The 19,299-nt window shown below is 37.0% G+C and overlaps 1 protein-coding gene across 2 annotated transcripts in view; it reads left to right on the top strand.

Moving 5' to 3' along the window:
* Positions 1-19,299, top strand: part of tmeff2a (transmembrane protein with EGF-like and two follistatin-like domains 2a) — a 76,910-nt gene that overhangs the window by 23,848 nt on the left and 33,763 nt on the right. For both annotated transcript variants that reach the window (XM_055215145.2, XM_055215144.2), the window contains exons 3-4: positions 4,543-4,672; positions 14,018-14,044. In XM_055215145.2, coding sequence (XP_055071120.1) covers positions 4,543-4,672; positions 14,018-14,044 — 157 coding nt within the window. The remainder of the gene's footprint in view (positions 1-4,542; positions 4,673-14,017; positions 14,045-19,299) is intronic.

Here is a 19,299-nt window from a genome sequence, read left to right as displayed (position 1 = left end):
GTCAAACAAGCTTAGGTGGCTTATTAAAGGCAAAGAAAGCTATAGCGAGTCTGTTTTGCCTCATGCATTATTAAATTTTTTTGGTTTAAACTGAAAACAATTATAATAATTTTAATTATAAAATTCATAATGCCAAGTTATATTAAGTGTGATGTAAGTCAAAAGAAATATTCAAAGGTAAACTTGAACCTAATGGGGCTGCGGGAATAAAGAAGGTATAAATACAATTTACATTACACTTATTACAGAAATAACTCTCCCCGAAATTTTTTATTATTACTGCTTTTAGCTACTGTCCCAGAACATTTTTCATCATCCATCAGCTCAGATAAAGCATTATAACATATTTATATGCACCCTGTCTCAGGTTTTTTTTTTTTCTCTATTTCACTCATACATCCATGTTTCCATCATTTACTGTAAGCCCAGTTTTTCCCTTTTCTTCCCATTTCATCCTCCGTCTCTCTGAATCTCCTGCCAGGCCTGGCTTTGAACTCTCCCATCCTGCGTAATATCGCTTCTCAGCCGATAAAACAGCAAGTACAAATCCCGCTCCAGAATCGATGGGCACAGTTATTCTTGTGACCCCTGCCAACCAGCTGGCCATCAGCCACACAGTCCCTCAGCCAACATGTGAATTGACAGGCTGCTGTACCCCTGCGCTATACCTGCCTCTCTATGGTATTGACAAACCCTGCCTGCTGGATACAGACACAATGTGTTTCTGTGTCCAGGTGGATGTATGTGTGTGTTCGTACTGTAGTCAAACTCTTCCAAAATATCTGCATGAGGGTTGGAACGGCTTAGTTTTCCACCAGGCCACCCAGTGTTTTGCAATATTTGGGTTTAACCGAGATTCAAAAAGATTTACTGTAATGTTTAATATGTGCATTGGTGCTTTGAAGTCACGTCATATTTCTAATCGTCGGCCAAACAGATACATATTCGTGAATTAAATTTAATTGTGGTAAAATATGTGATATTACTATCGTTGTACAAAGTATTCAAGTTTCTGTTTGTTTTCTTGACTGGATAGTGCTAATTTATTATAGCCAATTGGGTGATTCTCACAAAATCCAGATTTAGAAGGTGTCCAGCATCAGATTTTTTAAAAAGCCCTTGAAGCCATTTTTTTGCACATATAAGGTCTGAACTTTCTTTAACCATTATTTTTAGAGGATTTAAAAATATTTCCTATAGAATTATTTACATTTTTTAGATTATCATTATCAAGAATCATTACCACAACATGATATAACATTAAATATATGCATTTACAAACTCATGATTCGGTAATGAGAACTAAAAAGTTGTCTATGTACTTTGACAAACAAAATTTCAACTTTTATCTGGAGAGAAAAAATAACTGCTTACCTGGTAGCCATCTTGAGTGTCACAGTCAATTATGTGAATTCCAACAATTTTTTTTGAAAATGTTAGTTCCGTGAGGGCTTAAACAATGATTGAAAATTGTTGCGGAGGATGAGAACATTGGTCTTGGGCACATTTATATTCCTTATTATTGTCTCTACATTTACCAATGATCACCAAATACCACATGTTTCTTTACTGTAAATGTTTATTGTATAACATGCACTGAAGCTTTTTATTTTTAGATTTTTTAATTATAAATATTTCCATGTCAAAGAGCCCAAATCCAGTCATGGTTGCGGTAATGAAAATGTTCCACCTTAAATGTGGAAAAAACAACAAAATTGGTTTGTATGATGTCATTTGAAATCATGTGCAAAATAGTGCATAAGATGTTTGTAACTGTGTGCTTCTTATTTTAATACTTTGCATTTACATTTTATCATAATATCTTATGAGTTGCTTCAGGACACCTCATAAGTCTAATTTCGCAAGAATCACCCAACTACAGTCATAAATTGTGCCTTAAGAAGGGTCAAGATAACCTGATGTTGACACTGATAGATTTCATGATTAGATTTTATAAGTGATTTCATATTTTATTATATTTCTCATACTGTAGTACTGTTTTTTCAGCTGGTTTGGGAACGTGGGCAGTGTGGTTGGTTGGCAGGCTATATTTCTGCCCCCAGAGCACACAGAAGCTTTATTCACATTCAGATCACATACGGCTCTGTATCCTCTGCTGTGAACTCATCCAAAACCCCAAAATAAAGAGGTGCTAAACATCACAATAAAGCCGTGAAATTTATGTAGGTCAATTTTATGCCTAATTTTCTGCTTAATATATATATAAACATGAAGGAAGTTTATGTTCTGTCTCTGTAGCTGCCTTATGCTACACTAAGATAAAACTCATTCTTTTTTTTACTTCTTTTTGTGCATTGAACAAGCATGAAACAACATTACATGGAAAAGCTCCCAACCCTACCATATACAAAATTATATTTATACATGATTGTCAGGTTTTATCCATTTTATATACCTTAATTTTAAGTATTTGCATAAAAGCTTGTGCCAAGAGATAATGAAGTCAATTTTGCCCACTGGCTAAATTTTTGAGTAAACATCTAGAATTGGCAGCACGAATTTAACAACAACACAAGTGGTGTCAAAAGCTCTTGTTTGTAAAATATTTATAAAATATTTACAGATTGATAACAGAGTGGCAGAGTCTTTAACAAATTGTAGGTGCCTGCAATTTCTTGGCATTCACAGCTTCATTTGACAGGGTAGTATTAAGAAGATAGGAAATAATATTGGGCAAGAAAGACGGGAACAGAAGTCAGGAATAGACCATGAATCTGAAGTGCTTTTGCATACACTCTCAAAAATAAAGCCTCCTAAGGGCTCAGTCACACCAAAAGCGTTTATGGCAGTTGCAGGCGCCTTTTTTGAATGATATTCTATGGGCAGGGCGCGTTTGCGCGCTGTTTATGCGCGCCGAGCGCCTTGCGGTTTTCTGCCGCCTGCCGCGCACGCGTTTTTGAAGGAGCGCTGAGAGCGGAGAAAGCGCCTGACGTCATTCGCGTCTTCCATTGTCCAATCGAATGAGGGGAGAGGCGGGCCTTACGTTGTGGTGAGGGAAGTTTATAGTTGCTTTGAAGAACCGGACTCCACTCGCTCTCTCCTGCGTGTTTGTGCACCTCTCACCCTCAAACAAGGTCAGAGCAAGCGTCCTCTTTTTAAAGTTTCTGCTAATATGACAGTTAACAGCAAAAGAGCGCTCACGCTTCAATATTTTATTGACAAGACAGCTGACTCGGTGGTTGCTTAGCAATATGAAAAGCCGCGCCGCACTGCTCTTTTTTTAAAAAAGGCAGTGCGTCGCGCCTTGCGTTTGCAAGCGTTTAAAGCGCTTTTGGTGTGACTGCGCCATAAAGCTTCATTTTTGGGCTGTATGGTTCGAACCTTTAACATCCTCAGAACCTTTTTGTTGCACCAGAAGTTTTTTGTGAAAAATGCTCTGCCATTATAAATTAGAAAGAAACTGATTAAAAGGTTCTTTGAGAACCAAAATAGTTCTTCTGTCGCATCACTGTAAAGAACCCTTTAACCTTTATTTTTAAGAGTGTATGTCAGCATGCAGCCCACTTTTCCATTTGTGCCAACAATTTATCATCAATTTTTATCATTTTGCCTAGTGGACAGATTTTTTAATCCAAGTAACTAATCAACCTGACAAATTTTCGTGAAATAGTCAAGCATTTATTTTGCATGACATTGTCACGTATTACCACTATTTTACGTGCCCCTGCCACGACTTTCTTTTCTGTGACAGTTTCACGTATTGGTTACTCAACTGTTTTTCTCATTTTTAAACAATTGTCGCTTCGGTTTGGGGTTAGATTTGCTGTTTGCGTTAGGATGTCACTTAAAGTATTGGTTTATAAAAAAAATTGTATGCGTTTTTAAACCATTGTCGCATGAAGTTAGGGTTAAGAGGATCGCACACCGGACGCACAGCTCAGCGCCATGCCGTTCTAGAAAAATTGAACACATTGTTTTCTATTAGTATACGCACACCTGTGCCGCCAGGTGGCACCTGTCTGAGACGCCCAGCTTTGACTCAGGAAGTTGCTCAAATCCCTGTCGCGCCACACAGCACCACTCACATAGTTTAACATTAAATAACATCATATTTTTCCCAAATCATTAACGATTATCATTGGCTTTTAACGTATATTTAGCATTTTGAAGTAGACGCTATCTGAGGAAGCTCGCGCTATTTAATGCACTTCAGGTTTACGATACCTCCGAGTTGTCCTAGACGTGGCGCAATGCTGAGCTGCGCGGCCGATGTGCGACCCCCTTTAGAGTTGGGTTTGGGTAAGGATGTCATTTTATGTAACAGAAAGTTGTTCTAACCCCAAACCGAAGCGACAATTGTAAGAAAATATGAAAAACAGTTGAGTAACCAATACGTGAAACTGTCACAGAAAAGAAAGTCGTGGCAGGGGCACGTAAAATGGTAGAAATACTTGACAATGTCACGCAAAACTGAGCAAAATAATGCGTGACTATTTCACGTATTTTGTGAGATCAGGCTGTTACTAATGCTTTTAAAAAAATGTACATCTCAGTCAAAAAAAACTTTTTTCTTTCTTTCAGTGCAACAATGATTATGTTCCAGTGTGTGGCTCCAACAATGAAAACTATGAAAATGAGTGTTTTCTTCGGAGAGATGCCTGCAAACAGCAGACTGAAATTCTGGTGGTCTCTGAAGGGTCCTGCCCTGCTGGTAAGTTCAGTCAGACATTCGGTGTGTTTCCTGAAGGCTTATCAACAAACAAAATGTGTATCTGAGAGTATAAAGTTATCAGATTGAGCTGAAATATTATTGATTTATCCCTGACAGAGTATGTCAATAAGGAGGTTTTCTGCTGGCCAGTAGTTTAGAATATCACTTGCCCTGCCAATAATTGTCATTTACACTTTTCTGGAGAAATTAGCCTACAGATTGCTCACTCAATGTTGTGTCTGTATTTTCCAAGTGGGATGTAAGTATCCTTACATTAAAACAAATGATTCACTAAGTCTTTAAATAAGCAATGACAGCACAAGATAAACGTCGATCAGAATCCTGATTATAAAATGATTTGGATTGTTTGGGGTTGATGTGAAAATGATTGGTGTTTGTGCAGGAGGTGAGGTTTGTGCTTATAGAGCATCTGGAGAATGAAATGTTCTCCTCTTGCTGTGTTTGCCTATGTATTTGCATGTAAAGTCATAATTCATTCACAGCAGGATGTTGTCTCTCATCTATGCCTGAATGTGTGTGAACATGTACTTGTCTGTAGGTGTTCTGGAAGGTAGAAGCTAATTTAGAAAAACAAGCAGCAGAAAACGGGCAGATTATTTGTCTTTGTCTTTTTGATGCCGCTGCATTGAACTACATCTCTTGACTGTCATTTATTGTATTTCACTCTTGACATTTCTTCATTGAGTCCACATCATACCTGTGCTGTTAAACAGAACTCAAACAAGTTAGAGTTGTTCAATATCTTTTAGGGGTGTGATGCCCTAAACCTCGCAAATAACGGCAAATCCCGTGCAGCCATGCTCCCAGAACTTACATAACCAACCCTGATTCATTTGCCATACATTCCTGCATAACCTAAATACGTTACTTCAGGTACATATCACTGCATCTTTCAATGGAATGTCCAAGGGGTTCCCAAATTTTCATTTCACGATAGGTATAATCTATCCTGGGACCCACCAACATATTTTTGAATCTTAATATTGAGTCATTTTTATTTCCTTTCAGTCAGTTTTTATTGCAAAATCAAAATACCTTTATGGTATATTAATTTAAGTAATTGTCATTCCTTATCATTAGATGGACTAGACTGTCATTCAGCCAAGCAACTTAGTGTGACCCACCTTATCCCACTGTGTGGCCGTTCACGACCCACCGTTTTAAAAGCCCTGCACTAGAGGTGTTGGGTTTTTCTCTGCATGGAAAAACGCGCCTTTCCTAAGCAACTTATACTGTATTTGCAATTTAATTTTAATAAAACACAGCTCAGTAAAACAAATGCATTTTGATGATTCATTACTGTACCTTTTCTAAGTCGTTTCTATGGTTCCTGTAAATAACAAGTTCCTGGCATACCTCATCTGAACACGATGAATCCTTACAGTAATGACATTTATCCACCACAGTCACACAAGCATACTCCAGTAATGTTCAGTATTGTCTGCTTTTTAACCTTCAATGCACCCGCATCAAAATAGAAAAAAACAAGCAACGACAGTGCCTCTAGTGGACACTCCAACCGAAAGATGCAGCGATACTCTTACCAGGAGAAATGTATTTGAGGTTATGCCAATTTTAGGCAGAGAGGTACGCATAGCCTTTGTATTATCGCAAAAAATAGCTCTGTGTTTAACAATAGTTTATGACGCTTACACAATTTGTCGAACAAGTTAGTCTTCACAGATGAACACAACTTTTATGAATTTTGAAGTCAAAATTTGGCTTTTTGATATAGTAAACGCATTTACATTTCGAAATTCATAAAATTTGTATTTATCTGTGAAGATTAACTTGTTAGACAAAACGTGTTAAGTGCCTTTAACTCTTTCCCCGCCATTCATGAGTTACCTCATCAATTAACTTATTCTGCGCCAGTCTTTTTAAAAAGTAACCCATCAGCATTTTTCGTGATTTTTACAAAAGTTTCACAAAATGCCTTTCAGTAAAAAAATTCTATAAATATATAAACATCCAATATATTTATAAAGAAAGAACAGACACTCTGCTTTTAAACAAACAAATAAATAAATAAATAAACGAACAAAATGGGAAAAAAGTTTCATCCTATCTTCATTTGTTCTCTTTTTATAATCCAAAAATGGGTAGGATTCTTCAGAAATACAAAATTTTGAGTAAAAAGCTGAAACAATTGCATTTTTGTAAATTACTTTTGTCAGAGATAAGATTCAGAATTATGAGCAAAACATACACTGTGTTTACAATAGCTGCTTTTGCACTATCGGGCCTGTGCGAGCCAGGGCTTCAAACGGGCCTCACGGAGCCAATAGCCTCCGACCTCCAGCTGTGTAGCCAAAATCAAGACGCGTTTGCATTGTCAAGCCAATAGCGCCGCAGCGCTTCAGAAAACCCCGCCCTTAATACGCCTACCTGGATCTAACGTCACACAACTCCGCCTGTTTTACCGTGAGGAAGTCACTTCAATCTGACAGGAGAAGGGAGTTTGATCACATCATCACAGCATTACTTTCTCTCTTTTTCTCGCCAGTCTCCCTGCTATATGCATTAACCTAAAACTTTGATTATTTGTGACCTTTTGAAGTATTAAAGCAACAGTATGTAGTTTCCATGTAAAATTGACTTACGGCTCCCCCATGTGGTTGAAAAGTGCAACAGTGCCTGGTATCAGACACTCTTCTGCAGGCAGGGGGAGGGGCGGGGCTGTGTGTTCTACCCTCCACCTTGACTTTCAGAGTGTGCTTGTAGCAGCTAGGAGGCTGCTCAGGTTGCAGCAGCAGCAGAATTTGTCCAGTTAAGAGTCACAGAAATAATTTTAGAGACATTATTTAAAGGTTGAAAAACTACATAGTGTGGCTTTAAAGTTACGTTTAGTTTTTTTTGCACTTTTCAAACTTTAGTTGGGTGTAAGGTTGCTGTTAGAGCATAAGTAATACCTGCAAATGTATAAGGCTCAAAATTCAATGCCAAGCACTATATTTTCTTTAAAAGAATTTGCTTTTCAAAACTTTGTATTACAACCAATGACTGTTTGAATGATGTAAATATAAGAGTTTTTGACTAACCTCCGCCCACAGTAATACAGCAGTCGCCAGCAAACGCCTCTGGCTAAGCTAAACTGCTGTCGAATCACAACACACTAAACACACTTGATATACTTTACATTGCTAAAAAGGAAACTATTCTGCAGAACTCGCATCTCATAATATAAGCAAACCCTGGTGTGTCAGTTTGGTAGAAACCGATGATTTTTGCAAATGACTGTAGTTTTCATTTCATTCTTATTAGATTCAATTTAAACATACATTTCAGATAACTATGCAAGAGATTAAATCAGTCTTTTGATATTGTTGGACAAAACTCAAATTTACCTGCACCCTGCTGAATGTACTATTTTTATAAAGGCCTTTAAATTACTCCAGAAGAATATATTCACAGCCTGAAGAGATTTCTACACATTCAGAGGCGCGTTAAAGCTCATGCTGAGGACATGGATGAAAGAGACAGACAAATGGACTGTCTCAGAGTCCCGGTGCTTGTACAAGCTCATCTAACTCTTTGACACTGATTTCCTCTTCACTAATTCCCTGCCAAATGATCCAGCAGTTAACAGATGACCTACACAGATAAATGAAGTGAATCACACGCTGTTTTCTTTATTTCTCCATTGCTGGTTACAGCATATGCCTTCTGTTTTCACTCATTCATCAGAATCAAACCAAAGGTGAGCACCTTTAAACAACAGAAAATAAAGCATTGATTGTAAATAAGCTGAGATGTAATAAATCCTCTTATATCAATGACAGCCATGATTTAGTTTTTAAAGAGTATTTTCTACCTTCTCTCTGGCCCTAAGAAATAAATGGTTCTACTTTCTTCTGCTGGGCTTTTCATAGTTTGTGAAATAAGCTCACACACTGGCATGCAGGTTTGCTTTTCAGTAAGCAATTTTGAAGCAATTGAAATATGCAGCACATGATCAGAGTCTTTGTTAAAAATATACTTCAGACACGCTTTCCAAATCCTGTGATCCATCATAAAGAGAGAGAGGTGATGCTGGCCGTAGCAGCATAATGTTTTACAATCATTTTTCTTATACTGTCATTCTGCTGTTTAAGATTAATGTCATTTCTTATTTTATTTTCTTATTCTTACTTCTTCTTGACAGTTGAAGTTTCATAGTATATCAAGCTCCTACATCTCTAAAGATAAATGAATGTCTGAGTTTTCATGATGTGATCTTTTTAATAGATTATTTCATTTAGTTGCATGGTGGGTAATTGCGTGCATGGTAAGTCATACCTTAAATGTAAAAGTATAGTAAATTTTAAGTCTGCCTTAGTTTAGTCTCGCATAGCCAGAGCTTGTAGTGGCTCTTTAATTGGTCAAGAAACTGCCCAAGGGCGGCCTTACTAACATATAAAGCAACAAATCACTTTGTTTCCAGACAGACTGATAAAGAACACAGAAACGCATGTGTCCTTGAAATCAGATGACGACTTAAAGTGTTTCCAGTTTTGTGAAAACCTTATGCATTAGACTTTCAGCCAACAGCCTATGGGTGTGACGTATAAGACTAGTCTGATCTTAATCTAATTTTCCAGATCTAGCTTCTCCTTATTGTCCATCTCTAAGCCGTGTTTTGATGCTATCCATGGTGCTGAAACCACTCTTTGTTGAATGTTGATGATGAATGCCATCGAAAGCATCAGACTGATCCGTTTGTAGTTTGTTTTTATAATATACTTTAATACAGTCACTTCACGCTAGTTGATAGTCATAATTAAACCTGTAGGTAAAAGTCAATAAATTCAGTGTTTTTCCAATAATATTGTATACAATGACTACAGTCATACTCTAATACCATAAATATTTATGGCTGTGGCCTGTTAAATGTCTTGAGGAGCAACTTGTGTGTCAAATATTGAGCAGTACTGCTGATGTGAGTGAGTATATCCAATACCTCTTTTCTCAGGCATTGATAAGTGGCTATTTGCCTTGTGAATGGTAGCGGGTCCACCGGCGTGCCAGTGGAATATCACTGTGAATAATGCACTGATTAAGGAGACGGGCCAGCGCTTATATTGAGTTTTCAGCACGCCGTGAGCCAGCTAGCCATTAGCTTAGTGGTGCGTAACTGTGGAAAGGAGAAGTCATTCCATTTTCAACATTGGAAATCGAGGTTAAGATAGCCTTTCTGCATAAACACCCAAGAAGTTTTCATTATGCATGACTAAGGTTTATGTTTGAAGTAAAGTCTTTTGAATCTTTACCAAAGATCTTTTTTATTATATTCACATGTGTGGGTAACTGTATGGGTAACAAAAAAATCAAAAAGGTATCTTTCTTGATTATTGACATTTATTTATAATACTTACGTATTAAAGGGACACCATGTAATTTTTCAACCTTCATAATACATTTTCAAGACCCTTGTGATAGTACATTGACTTAACTAAATAGGTTGAATGACATGTCTACCATAGCCTGACGGGGTCTGTATCGCTTTTACTCGTACTTTAAAATTTAGGGTTTGGGGTAGTAACCAGAGCACAAAAAAACGACAATTTTCCCACAAAAGAGAGGAAAATCGAGCGCCATTGAGGAAAATCCTGGTGACGAGGGAGAGAGAGACGATGCAACAATATTTGTTTCCAAAAAGGCAAGGAAATACTTCTGGTCGTTTCTCAATTGGAAGGCTGCAGCCTCCGGAGGTCAAATATGCAGGCTGCATACGTCATCAAGCCTGGTTTATTAAGGTAAACTGAGCATTACATTCGCAAGTCATAAGCATACTGCAACAATTTATGATTAACTAAGTATAATAGTCAACTTTATAATTGTTAATATTCTGAAATAAGACAGTCTTGATGACAAATGCAGCTTAGAAATACAACATCCGGAGGCTGCAACCTTCAGATTGAGAAATGGCTTCTGCCACGATGAGTTCCTCATCAGAAAGTTGTAACATGACTGCATTGATCGTTTAGCGTTTTAAAGGTTTAGTTTTTAGTTTAGTTTTAAGGTTGGCCAGTTCTTTTCCTTAGTTTAGCAATGATATTACGCAATGCCTGAAAATATTCCCCAGCTATTGAAAGTAACCAAGGGGACTATTTTCGGGCAGTGCGTAATATCACTACGCCTGCTGCAGCCATGTTACATCAGAAAAGTCAATGATTATTATGCCAGTTTGATAGTATAGGTCCTCGCCATATCGGCCTAGAAAATCGCAACATGTAATTTTCCGTCAGTCTTAGTACATGATGTAACTACAGAAGAGTCAAGTTGAAATATGAAAAATATCGAAACTCTTAAGTTATTTTTTAGCGCGATGCTAATGGTCTAATCAGATTCAATGGTTTATGCTAAGCTATGCTAAAAGTGTTAACGCCAGACCCGGAGATCAGCTGAATGGATTCCAAAACTGTAAAAATCTAATGTTTGTGTCCCTTTAAGAATGTGTATTTTATTAAAAAACGGGACATAAATTCCAGTTATGAAAAAGATTTGTGTAATGCATTAATTTGCTTTGAAACCCGGTACCAATGTGTCACCCGCTTATGCTTATATGCCAGTCAAAACACACGTTGTTTTATTTTTAATTGTTAATTGTGTGTCGTAACAACGGCCGTGGCATGTTAGGCACAGCTGCTTTTGTCACTGCTGACAGAGACCATCTGCCTCGGAGCTTTGAGCTTCATTTCACTCAGCCCACAGCATCATGGGAGCCAGAGGAAAAGTGCAAAGTCACCTCATCATACATTCTTTCACATAAATAACAAAGCCAGAGGAGATCCATAACCTGCTGATACCTCTGAGTGAGGAACAAAGGTCTCATACACTTAATAAGACTTGTGTCATTGTTCTGTGCCAGCAGACTCAGCAGAGGCCAGTCTCACAGGATCAAGTGTGTGGACAAACCGACTGTTGGTCTCGCTTTACTTTTCCTGCCTTACTGTGAAATAGTCTTTTAATGTATTTGGGAACTCTGTGAGTTTTGAAGAAAGTTTGTAGAAAGCTTTGCTGTTTGCCCTGATGCTTCAGGATGAATTGATTGTTAGAATTTACAGCATTTATATATATTTGTCTCTTTTTTATGGTTCCATAACTAGTTCCATATAATCATGTTTTATTAAGACAAAATGTTAAATACTCTCTTATTTTTATGTTGCTATGGATGGAAGCATCTGCCAAGTGAATAAATGTTTTAAATGTTATAAGCTCAGCAGAAAAATACATAAAAATATTTGAACTGATTTTAGATGGACTGAAAATTATTATAGTTTTGCATCACAGCCAAAGCTGAGAGTTGTTTGTCCAGATGGCCAGAGTGAATTTGTCAGATCGTCAAAGACAAGAGGTGTTTTATATTTTTAAGGAGTCAAGAAGGTAATCGTCAGGCAATTTAATAAACTGAAGTCAAATAAATCTGTTTGTTTTCATTTGCCCTGAATGATTCTGTAAATTTAAATGTAAATATTGTGGTGACAAAAACGTACAGACCTGGACAAAGGTTGAGCAGATGGGTTATAGCTTTCACAGTTCAGGCTAAAGCACTGAATTTAAATGGAGAGAGAGAGAGAGAGGTAGCATACATTTTCTCCCTTGTGTAGCATTTTTTAGCTCACTTCTGTCTACAGAGGCCAGATGGGTCACTGATTTACCTCTGACTCTCTTTCACAGTAATCTACAAATAAAAGATACATCTACAGAATCTTGGGATAGTTTGTCCCACAATAATAAACTATTTAAAAGGCTTTAATCTGTATTTATACAATACAAGAGGAGCTCAGATGTAAACCCTCAAACATGTTTTCTTGTAAATTATCAGGCTCTTATTTTAAAGAGTAACTAAACCCTAAACCAACTTTTTTTTAGTTAATGATCTGTAAAAATGGGGTTTTATTAGTGCTGTTCTTTGAGTTTAGTAGCTTTTTTGACATTTGGATATAAAGTGTTTCAATACTACAATATATGGTGTAAAAACGTCTGAGTGCTGCCCTCTTCAGGTTGAACGGTGGCTACTGCAGTTGAATTTTCCTATTGGATGTTGGGTCCAGAAAATACCTCAGGTTCAAGCTCACCACGGCCTTGTTACGATCTCACCACACACTTGGTACGAGCTTAGTTCGTCCCCTCTATCTCCGTTGGGATCTGTCCAATTTTCTTGCATTTTTCAAATATTCAAATATGTGTGGAGTCAGGCTCTAACCAGGGGTTTAGTTACTCTTTAAGGTTCAGTAATTTCACTTTAATTGCAATGAAAAAAAATAGTTATTAGTCAGTAATTGAAATGCCTTTTACTAATTTCACTTTTGTCATTTCATTGGTATTTAACAAGTTTGACTGTCTTTCACTGCAAAACCCTCTAAGTGCATGCAAACTTTTTTGGCAAAACCTTCACTAAAGAGAAAATGGAAAATCCACTTCTTTGCACGAACCGTTGCAAAATAAATAAATATGCAACAAGAACCATTGCAAATAATGAAAGTCAGAAAACTCATTCCCGTCACCCTTTTTTATTTAAAGTTGCCCGCCAGCATTTTTTTTATGATTTTCACAAAAGTTTCACAAATGACTTACAGGAAAAATTTCTTCTAAAAATATATAAACATATAAACATACAAATATATCAAATGAAAGAACAGACCCCCTGCTTTCAAAGAAACAAACAAACAAACGGGAACAAAAAAAATCTTTCTATAATTTTTCTCTGTTTATAAACTCTTAAATATGGGTATTTTTCTTCAAAAGTAAAAAATTTTGAGCAAAAAACTTAAATAAATGCATTTTTTATGAAGGAATTTTGTAAGAGATCAGATTCAGAACAATTATTAAACATACACGGAGTGTAAAATTAATACATCAACAAATTGGGTAAGAGCCATCTAGTGGAATATTGTGGTATTACAGATTAACATAAAAACTCATCAGGAACATTTTTTTTGTGTTGCCACATTCACAGTCGTTTCACATTCATCTTACGTGCACTTTGAGGACTTTGCTGAAAAATCGACATGGCCTGAGGTTGGGATTAATCAGATCTGAAGTGAAATATTTAAAGAAACATGTACGTGCCGAGAGCATTTGGTTATTTTGAACCTTATTTTTGACAGAGGTGGCATTTAGCAGATTTTGCATCTAAGCTCTTCAAATATAAAATGTGGTCTCTCATTAATATAAGACCATAAAACAACTTTCATGACCATTCATGATTAATTAAAAAGAAACAGAAATATGATATATTGCAGTAAAATAATGAAGTAGGTAGGCATTGTGAATCATCTGTTGCGTTTGTAAGAACAAGACGTCGACATTGCTCTAATGATCTGCTCTTGTGTTTTACAGATGCTGGTTCGGGATCAGGAGATGAAGGTAATACAGATTAACTTAAAAAAAATCCCATTTATGCACCTCGATGTGTGTGTGCATACTGCTCATTAAATCACTGTGCACTTGTTTACACTTCTTCCCAGCTGATGCTCATAAGCACACACACTCACTTCCTATCAGGCTGTCAGCAGTCATCTGCTACTCTCTTCATGCCACCCACTGAAAGTGAGATTCAATTACACCCACTCACATATTGTTCAGAGAAAAGGAATTATTACACTTTCCTCCCAAAGTGTGATGCTTGACTGACAGTACAGCAGTTTGCGGCTACAGCTGTATATTTGCATCACTTGAAATCTGTCACTCTTCTTTGATGTAATCTTCCTTTGTCTCGACCCTTTTGTTCTTCTCTCTCGATACAGCTAGCCACATCCTCTGCTTGAGTATAGTACTGTACCGTACCGCATGCTGCTTGTTATTGTGTTGTTTTGGCAGTCCTTTCCTGTTTGCTCGATGGTGTTTGTGCTTTTTGTAAATAGCAGTTTATACACAATCACCGGTTGGTGTGTCAAAAGCCTTATTCAGATGGAAGAAAGTTGGGAATGCCTTTTACGCAAATGTATGTTTGTGTCGTTAAACACAAACTCTGTAAAAAATAATGATGTTAACTACCTGATTAACTTTGTTGTGTTATGTTAAGGAATTGAAGCCCCTCCCTTATTTAATAACATAATTAGTATTATAACCTAAAGTAATTAATTTTAGTCATCAGTCTTGTTTACTTCAGTGGGTTTCGTAATCCAGATCACATGACTTTCCATAACACTCACATCCAGACATGAAATCACAGATGTCCTTTGTTTAATTGTAACTCAAACATTGGTTGGAAAACAAATCTCATACAAATAGTGCTTATGAATAATGCATCTGTCATCCAGGTCATTGTAAACTGGTAGAGAGTAACATCTTTCCATTGCACTTCCATTGTGTTTCCAAGTATGCCTATTGATGTAGATATTTGTTTGAAACGTGCCTTTGTGTTTCTTTATTATTTCTGAGAGCAGATCGTGCAGAACAAATGAGAGTGTGTGGGTGCAAATACTAGGTAAAGAGAATAGATAGAGAAAAATCAAAGAACATAAACATCAATAACACGACTGGAGAAAGGAAAGAAGAGAGAAAGAAACAGGAAAAGTTGATCAAGAGAAAGATAGTGAATACTAGGAAGAGAAGGATTGTGTGGGGGTCTTGGGGATGGGAGAAATGATTGCGGTTTACTGATGAAACAGAGAGAGAGAGCGAGAGAGAGAGAGAGACAGAGTAAGGGAGAGAGAGGACAGGTAAGCACTGCACCATCGATGTGATATAATCACATGTATTTTAATGGCTGGAGATAAATCATACGGGTTGCCTTTTGAGCACGAAGGCTGCTGGTCACTTACAGCAAAGCTCACAGAGGTATCTGAAGCCTAAAGCAGCTCCTTCTGAGTCAATAATTTTAAGCAGCATTTTGTGTATGTAGGCACCTCCTATAGAAATATACGACAGTGTAGGTTGTTTATAACTTTGCTTAAATACAACCCTTAAGAGCATTTACTAAATTACCGTCCCTAAGCTAGTGTCTTTTTATGCTAGAGGGTGCTTAACTTTAAAGCATTAACACGGGTTGTAATAAGCTGCTTGCACGAACGACCGAAGGGGGTTCTTTTTTGGAGGACAGGCTCAAGGAAACTGCTTTTAGATTGGCTTTTTAAGGCACCATAATTTCAGGTCTAATGATCTAGAACAAATGCAAATAAGCTTTAGAGATAAGGAAGCAAATATTAGTGATTACAATGCATTTTTAAAAGAAATTAAGTTCCTAAGTAAAGTTTTTAACACGTTTGTGCAAATGCCAAATTTATTCTTTTCATCAAACTGCGTTTATTATTATTTCAAGGTGCATATGACCAAATGTAAAATGTAGGATGTTTTGAACTCTTTCCTTGCCATTGACGAGTTATCTAATAGAAAATGCTTCCCTGCCAATGACAAGTTTTTACGGCAATCCATATTTCCGCTATTATCCACTAGGTGGAGCTTTTACCCAACTTATAAAACACTGAAGCATACACTGATGCAAAAACAGTAAAAACACTAAGGGCCCTATTTTAACGATCTAAGCGCATTGTCTAAAGCGCACGGCGCACTGTCTAAATGGGCATGTCCGATGCCACTTTTGTTAATTTAACAAAGGGAAAAATGGTTCTGGCGTAACATGCAATAAACCAATGAGAGTCTCAGCTCTCATCCCCTTTAAAAGCCAGTTGTGCTAGCGCTATGTCTAATCCCTATTTAGATGACGGACTTTGTAAACTGAAAAACTAAGCAGAGGAAGAAGACCCTTAGTTTAAGAATAATGTTAAAAAAATTTGTTGTTTTTCATTTTTATTGAAATTTTATTTTTTTGGATTAAAACTTTTAAAAGCCTTTTTCTTTCAGTCAAAGAAGTACAAATAGCAGACTTTTAATTGCTGTAAATGTATTGATATCCTACATAATCATCTCATCAAATAATTTGCAAATATGCAAGAAAAGGTTTGTACTCTAAAAATAAAAACAAGAGATAAAGTATTTACAAACGTGCAGAGAGCCAAAGCCTTTCAGCACTCGGACAGCGCCATATTTTTTTTAAAAGCATTACTTAAAATGGTTCTCATCTCACCATTTCCACAAGTACAGTACAAAGTCATCATATACAATACATCCGTGGAAAAGCATTTAAAAAACATTTAAAATGCATTTGTTTAAGAAAAACATTAAATTACTTAGGCTACAGGTGAAGCAGCTCTTTACGCCGTCTAACGTCTCATAATCGATCCTCATTTATGTCCAAGAGACTCAATAATAATATTTTACATTCAATCCTTTAATCTTTCATGTTTAAAAGTGTTTTTACGCTGCTGCTGCGCATTCATGTAGGCTTTGTGCAAACCCGCATTGTCGTCCTGTTTATAGGCGCATATTACTAACGCGCTCTTTAAATAACAAAAAACATATTGTGCCATTGACTTTAGACTTTAGAGCAGGTTTTTGTTGGTCAATGGCGTAGTCTATTTTAGTTGCCTCAAAATAGCCACTCGCCAACAATGCGCCTGAACACACCTCATTTTCAGACCAGAACGCCCATGGGCGCAACATTAGGCGCAAATGCATTTGCTATTTAAACAACGTGGCGTTAAACGTGAAAATGATAATTGCGCCGGGTTGAAACTAGCCAAAGACACTTGTGTCGTGCATTGGGCTGCATTGCGCCGGGTGTATGATAGAGCCCTATGTATGTTTTGATCATCACTCTAAATCTGATCTCTAACAAAAGTCCTTTATTAAAATGCAATTATCTCAGCTTTTTGCTGAAAATTTTGTATTTTTGAAGAAACCTACCCATATTTAAACTTTTGTGAAAAACATAAAAAATCCTGGCTGGCAACTTTAAAAAAAAAACGCTGTCAGGGGAAGAGTTAAATGGTACTGTCCTAATGGCATCTAGGGACCATTTTTTCTAACAGTGCAGGCAGCAAATAATTCAATGTGCCTTGTTGCCTTCCTACTGTACCTCTATATAGCATTCCCAAAAGCTGCAAAGACACCATTTAGGGTGCACACACAGAACCCATCAGCACCATGTTTTATCCACATACTGTAACAGCACAAGTATGAGATGCATGCAAAAGTGCTGTCTACACTCATAGATACTTCATGCTCTGAGATTAAGTTATTTTCTCCTCACCAATTCAAGAATTAATATTATTATTATTAATATAGAATTGCCTGCAGACATACTTTATAATCACATCAGAAGTTTATCTTTAGATGCACTAAAAATCTTTCATTATCTGCTGTTCACCAAAAGTGTTCCTGTATAGGTCAGTGGTAGAGCTTTGCGTTACCAGCGCAAAAGGTCATGGGTTCGAACACATGGATAAAAATAGGCGTCTGCCAAGTGCATAAATGTAAAAAAAATGACCATTGAATGACATGAGGGTGAACAGTTTTGTTGCCTTATTGCTTTTTTTAATGATTTAAGCACAGAATTAAGCTGTAAGCATCTTTGTTCCATTACCATAAACAACGAAATGGGCCGATTTTATTCAATGATTAATCGTTGTATCACTTTAACTGTGGAAATTGCAGCAGTACGGCTCCAGCAGCACTTCATTATTCCTAATGACTTTAAAATCATATCCATTTACTGTGTATCCAGGGCTCTACATCAAGGATCCATTATGTATTTAATGTCGGGAGATTTTTATAATCAATACTGACTTGGACATGAAGAAGTCGTTTAGAGAACCGACTGTATGTTTTCCCTGTTTATTTATTCTGTCTTTGCAGCTGCGGTCAACCGTGTTTGATCTTTCACATACAATTGGTTGTGATTTCGTGCTTTAAACTGTTAAAAAATAGTCTGAAGCTTTTACAGGAGTAAAATTAATGACCTCACGTTCCTGAGGTGACGACAGTCAGCTGCAGAGCCGTCTCCGGGTGAGGACCTTTCTCGGTCGCCGTGCTATCGCCATGGTAACAAGCTTAGGGGAATGAGAAAGAGAATAATCTAATCTCCCCATTTTAGCTGCTGCGATAAAGACAGTCACAGTGCTGTCTGCAGTGGGAGGTGAAGACTGTAAGGAAAGTGGCTGTGTTTAGAGGTTGTATGATTAACATTCAGTCTGTGTATAAATACAGTACGTGCACTGTTTATCAGTGTGTGTCATTGCTGCTGGAAAAGGCTTTAAACACAACGGGTATAATTCTGTTGTTCATAGGTCCATTTGATTAAAGAAATCCTGTTACATCTATATCATTCTATTATACCTGTTGGTAACCAAGATGGTAGGGCCACAAAACTAACCATACAGTACTTTTGACATCCTGCACTACACAGACACAAATGTTTGACCAATGAAATGCTTTCTATAATGAGAATGTTTCTCCCCCTAATATCCAGTATAGCTTTTCAGTGAGATGGCGTAAACAACTTTAGAAGTTTCTAATTGTATAGTAAAGTATATACTGTATTAGGGGGCAAGTACTGCAATGCATTTATGTCTGCGGCCGGCAAATGTTTTTAATTGTTTCCAATGGAAGCTCCACGCTTTTATAAAACTTTGCTTAACTCACTTTTCCTACACTGCAACAAGTACTGGGAAAGATAAAGATGAAAGAAAAAAAATATTAAGTATCATCTTCATTTACTTAAAGGAACAGTATGTAAGACATTTATATCAATTAATTATAAAATGGCCCTGATATGTCAC

This window comes from Misgurnus anguillicaudatus, chromosome 17 (genome assembly GCF_027580225.2).
Source record: "Misgurnus anguillicaudatus chromosome 17, ASM2758022v2, whole genome shotgun sequence".
Lineage (NCBI taxonomy): Eukaryota > Metazoa > Chordata > Actinopteri > Cypriniformes > Cobitidae > Misgurnus > Misgurnus anguillicaudatus.
The sequence above is the reverse complement of the archived record's forward strand: the minus strand, read 5'-3'. Positions and strand labels throughout refer to the sequence as shown.